This window comes from Bison bison, unplaced genomic scaffold, assembly GCF_000754665.1.
Source record: "Bison bison bison isolate TAMUID 2011002044 unplaced genomic scaffold, Bison_UMD1.0 scf7180017864160, whole genome shotgun sequence".
Classification (NCBI taxonomy): Eukaryota; Metazoa; Chordata; class Mammalia; order Artiodactyla; family Bovidae; genus Bison; species Bison bison.
In genome coordinates, this window is record NW_011494732.1 from 6,952,762 (window position 1) to 6,956,870 (window position 4,109).

The 4,109-nt window shown below is 50.1% G+C and overlaps 1 protein-coding gene across 2 annotated transcripts in view; it reads left to right on the plus strand.

Annotated features, from left to right (window-relative positions):
* The window catches only part of KDM2B (lysine (K)-specific demethylase 2B), a 119,183-nt gene that overhangs the window by 105,542 nt on the left and 9,532 nt on the right, over positions 1–4,109 (plus strand). Inside the window, exons 15-17 of one of the 2 annotated variants that reach the window (XM_010841340.1) lie at positions 2,140–2,283; positions 3,506–3,592; positions 3,764–4,033. In XM_010841340.1, the coding sequence (XP_010839642.1) occupies positions 2,140–2,283; positions 3,506–3,592; positions 3,764–4,033 (501 nt within the window). The remainder of the gene's footprint in view (positions 1–2,139; positions 2,284–3,505; positions 3,593–3,763; positions 4,034–4,109) is intronic. The other variant, XM_010841341.1, reaches the window with a different exon arrangement.

Consider the following 4,109-nt stretch of genomic DNA (forward strand, 5'->3'; position numbering starts at 1 on the left):
ACCCTCTCCCAAGGACACGTTCCCCACTGACTTGACCCTTTCCCGCCGCCAGCACCCTCTCCCTCAAGCCTGGGCCGGGGCTTCCGCTCCTGTGTCTCTGCATTCGCTTGGCCTCTGAGTCTGCCCCTCCTCACCTGAACCAATGAGCACTCCTTTGTCTTCAGTGTTCCATTCACTTGAACGGAAACGTGTCATGTTATAGACTTTTACTAGTTATCAGTGGAGTGTATATCCTAGCTTATTTGAAGCTGTTTTAACTCAGTTTACTAAAAACTGATCGTGTTTCCTCTGGATTCTGAGTACTGGGAGGCGGGCGTGTATAAGGAGGAGAGAGCGAGAGCCTGCCCACAGGGGTTTACAGTCTAGGACTACATTGGCTGTCAAACTTTGTGGTCTCTGGATACCCTCTTAAAAATTATGAGAACCCCCAAAGAGCTTTTGTTTATGTGGGCTATTTATTTAGTAACATTACTGTAATAAAATTTTTTTAATGTTTTGAATTCTAAATTTAAAAATGACAAGAAACCCACACTGTATGTTAGCATAAACAACATTTTTATGAGAAATAACATCTTCCAAAGCAAAAGGGATGAGTAGGAAAAATAGCATTGTTATGTTTTTGTAAATCTATTTTATGCCTGGTTCATTAGAAAAGACCTGGGTTTTCGCATATGCTCCTGTATTTATTCTCTTGCGGTAATGCTTTAGAAGAACTCTGAGGAAAATTTGGGCTCATAGATACGTAGTTGGAAAAGGGAGTAGTCTTTTACTGTAGTGTTTTCAGGGAATTGTGAATATTCTGATCCACCACCAGAACGGGACAGGTGGTGAGTGCTCAGGGGTTAGTTGCAGTGTGGAATCTGAAACTGTATCAACACACTTTTCATAGTGTTACATTAAAATTCATTAGTCTTTCTTGCCCCTCATGTATTCCTGCATAATATTGTAACATCAGACACTGGACATTTGGAAAATACTGGCTCACCTTAGTTTTTACAGATTTTCCAAGTAGGGGCAAATAGTGTTATACAATGTTAGAAAAATAATAAATGAACACATTTGTTAACACCACCACTAGTGTCCTCAGGAATGTCTTTAAGTATTGGGAAGTTGTCTATTTTATGATGGTTAATGTAAGTTTTCCAAAATTCTGATTTTTGTTTGAAAATTTGTATTTCATCATCTGCAACAAATGTCTTCATTTATTTTTCTGTGACAGGCTCACTTATTTTCATCCTTGAAAAAATGTGCCATTACCACCCCCCTTTTTTTAAAATCAGTCTTCTTTCCAAAAAAACTGATGTTCTGTGGAGAAAGTGGCGAGTTCAGCTCACAGCTTGGTCACAAGTGCTTTTCCTTTAGATAACCGTCATTCTTTGGTGTTCAGCTAAAATAGTTAATGGCTGTTTCCTATTTTGTCATGCAGAATCTGAAAAGGATGTGACCTCAGAGGTCAGACTTTTAATGAAATTACGATGTCCTTAAATGAAACTGGCCATTTCTTTAAGGAACGTATAACCAGGAATGGTCCAGTGACTGCCCGGGCATATTGGAGCCTGACACCAGTGGTTTCACCCGCACAGTGAAAAAAGCAGATGGCGTCTTGGTGGTATTCTGAAGATAGTTTGACCTCCCTTTAAAGTCCTGAGGACCCAGAATCCTCAGTCCGTGCTTTGATGGCTGCTGGAGAGATACAGCCTCAGCCCCAACACATCCAGGCTTGGTTTGTGCCCCACCTCCCACTGCAGGTCTTGTCTCAAGTGTGAGGCGGTCCCTGACCTGTGTTTCAGGTCAGCCCTCCTTTCCCTCATCTCTCCCCTGGCCTGGCCCTCCTTGCTTTATTCTCCATTTCCTTTGTCACCATCTAACAGACTCTTCTTCATTTTGTCTGCTTCTCTCTACTAAAATGTAAGCTCAGAATGGCAGAGACTTCTATCTGCCTGGTTCAGTGCTGGAACAGTACCTGGCGTGTGGAGGTAGTACATGGATAAGGATTTGAATGAATGAATGAACGGTGGGCAGCCCTGCGCTGGTTCTCCCAGGGCTCCTGGAAGGCCCGAGGGGAGCTCATTGCCTTTGATCTGTTCCCCAGGGGGTCCTGGCCATGCTGACTTCCCTTGTGTTCTCCCCACCCTGCAGCCAGTGCTGCCTCACACCGCTGTGTGCCTGGTGTGTGGCGAGGCAGGAAAAGAGGACACAGTGGAAGAGGAAGAAGGCAAATTTAACCTCATGCTCATGGAATGCTCCATCTGCAATGAAATCATCCACCCTGGATGCCTTAAGGTGAGCAGGCTTGGGGGCATCGGGCTGCACTGCTCAACACCTGACCCTGGCTCTCTCTGTGGTGCTGACACTGCTCCACTGGGGGTGGTTGGGGTGGAGGGGAGTAAGTTCCTTCCCTGGAAAACCTGGGAGTCTGGGGGATTCTGTGCATCCGAGGATGAGCTGAGAGCAGAAGGGCCTGGACTAGCTCAGACCTTGCACACGCCCATGTCTGCACACACGCATGCATGCACATGCACACACTCCACCTGCCAGGACCTCAGACCCACAGAGTTCCCGGAGTCTTGGACCTGGGCCAGAGAGACTGGGTAGTTGGGTTGCCTTTGGGTCTTCTGGGAAAGTAAGGCCTGGGCCAGGAGAGCGCGGGTCGTGTAACAACAGGTGGTTGCATTCCTGTCCTTTGTGCCAGGAACCTGTTCCCTCAGTGTGCCCAGGACAGGCCTGCCTTCAACCTGGGGACTGTCATGCTGGGCCTGCCCTTCTTAGGCAGCCGGTTCCACCTTTGAAAGGAATCAACTGCTCTGGGCTGGCACATACCTCACACTTCTGTCTCAAGTGAATGTCGTCATACCTGGCACCTCCCGCCAGCCCAGGTGTATCTCTGTTTAGAGAGATGAGGGTGGGTCCACCAGTGGGCCCGCCTCAAAGGGTGCTTCGACTCTGTCCCCTTTCCCTCAGTGACGTTAGCGGAGGTTTGTTTTGACACTTATCCCCTTTTCCCCAACATACCCACCTCCCACTCTGAAAAGGGTGCCTCGACTTGCCCCCAGCCCCTGGTCACTTCTCTCTCTCTTGGATCTGAATCTCCAGGAGAACCGGGAGAGCACATTTGACTGGCTGATACCAAGCACCCAGTATGGTGCAATGAGATGAGTGAACAGTTTGTGGGTCCTTGCTGGGTGCCAGGCCCTGAGCTAATTGCTTTCACTAGGTTACCTCATTAAATTCTTGCATAACTCCAGGGAAACAGGCACATTCCATTTATGGCTGAGGGTACTTGTCCACGGAAATGAAGCGATTTGCCCATGATCATGGAGCTAGAAGAGGCACAATCAGGATTTGAATCCTGACCTGAATCCAGAGCCACCGTCTTTACTACTCTTGTTTTTTCTTGGTCAAAGGTGGTATGGAAATAGCATTTGGGAGGGGGTGTCAATGCCTGGGGCAGAGCTGGCCTTGTTCCCCACCTCTTTGCTTGCTGACTGGTGTGTGTCCCTCCCAGATTAAGGAGTCAGAGGGCGTGGTCAACGATGAGCTTCCAAACTGCTGGGAGTGTCCCAAGTGTAACCACGCCGGCAAGACCGGGAAAGTGAGTGCCGGGCTCCAAGTCCCAGGGGTCAGCCCGGGAGGGGTAGACCTTGGCCTTGCCAGACCCAGCTTGTCCCCGCCACGGCGACGTCGGCTGGGAGGGGTTACTGCGGACTCTGGGGCAGGGGCAAGTCCAAAGATATACAGTTGGTGTGTTCCTTCTCTGTTTTTGGCCTACAAGCAAAAGCGTGGCCCTGGCTTTAAGTACGCCTCCAACCTGCCTGGCTCCCTGCTCAAGGAGCAGAAGATGAACCGGGACAACAAGGAAGGGCAGGAGCCTGCCAAGCGGAGGAGTGAGTGTGAGGAGGCGCCCCGGCGCAGGTCCGACGAGCACCCCAAGAAGGTGCCCCCCGACGGCATCCTGCGCCGAAAGTCGGACGACGTGCACCTGAGGCGGAAGCGGAAATACGAGAAGCCCCAGGAGCTGAGTGGACGCAAGCGAGTACGCTTAGGGGCAGGGGGCAGGGGGCGGGCAGCGAGGGGTGGCCTGGCTGGTCCCGGATGCAGGGGCGCCCGGG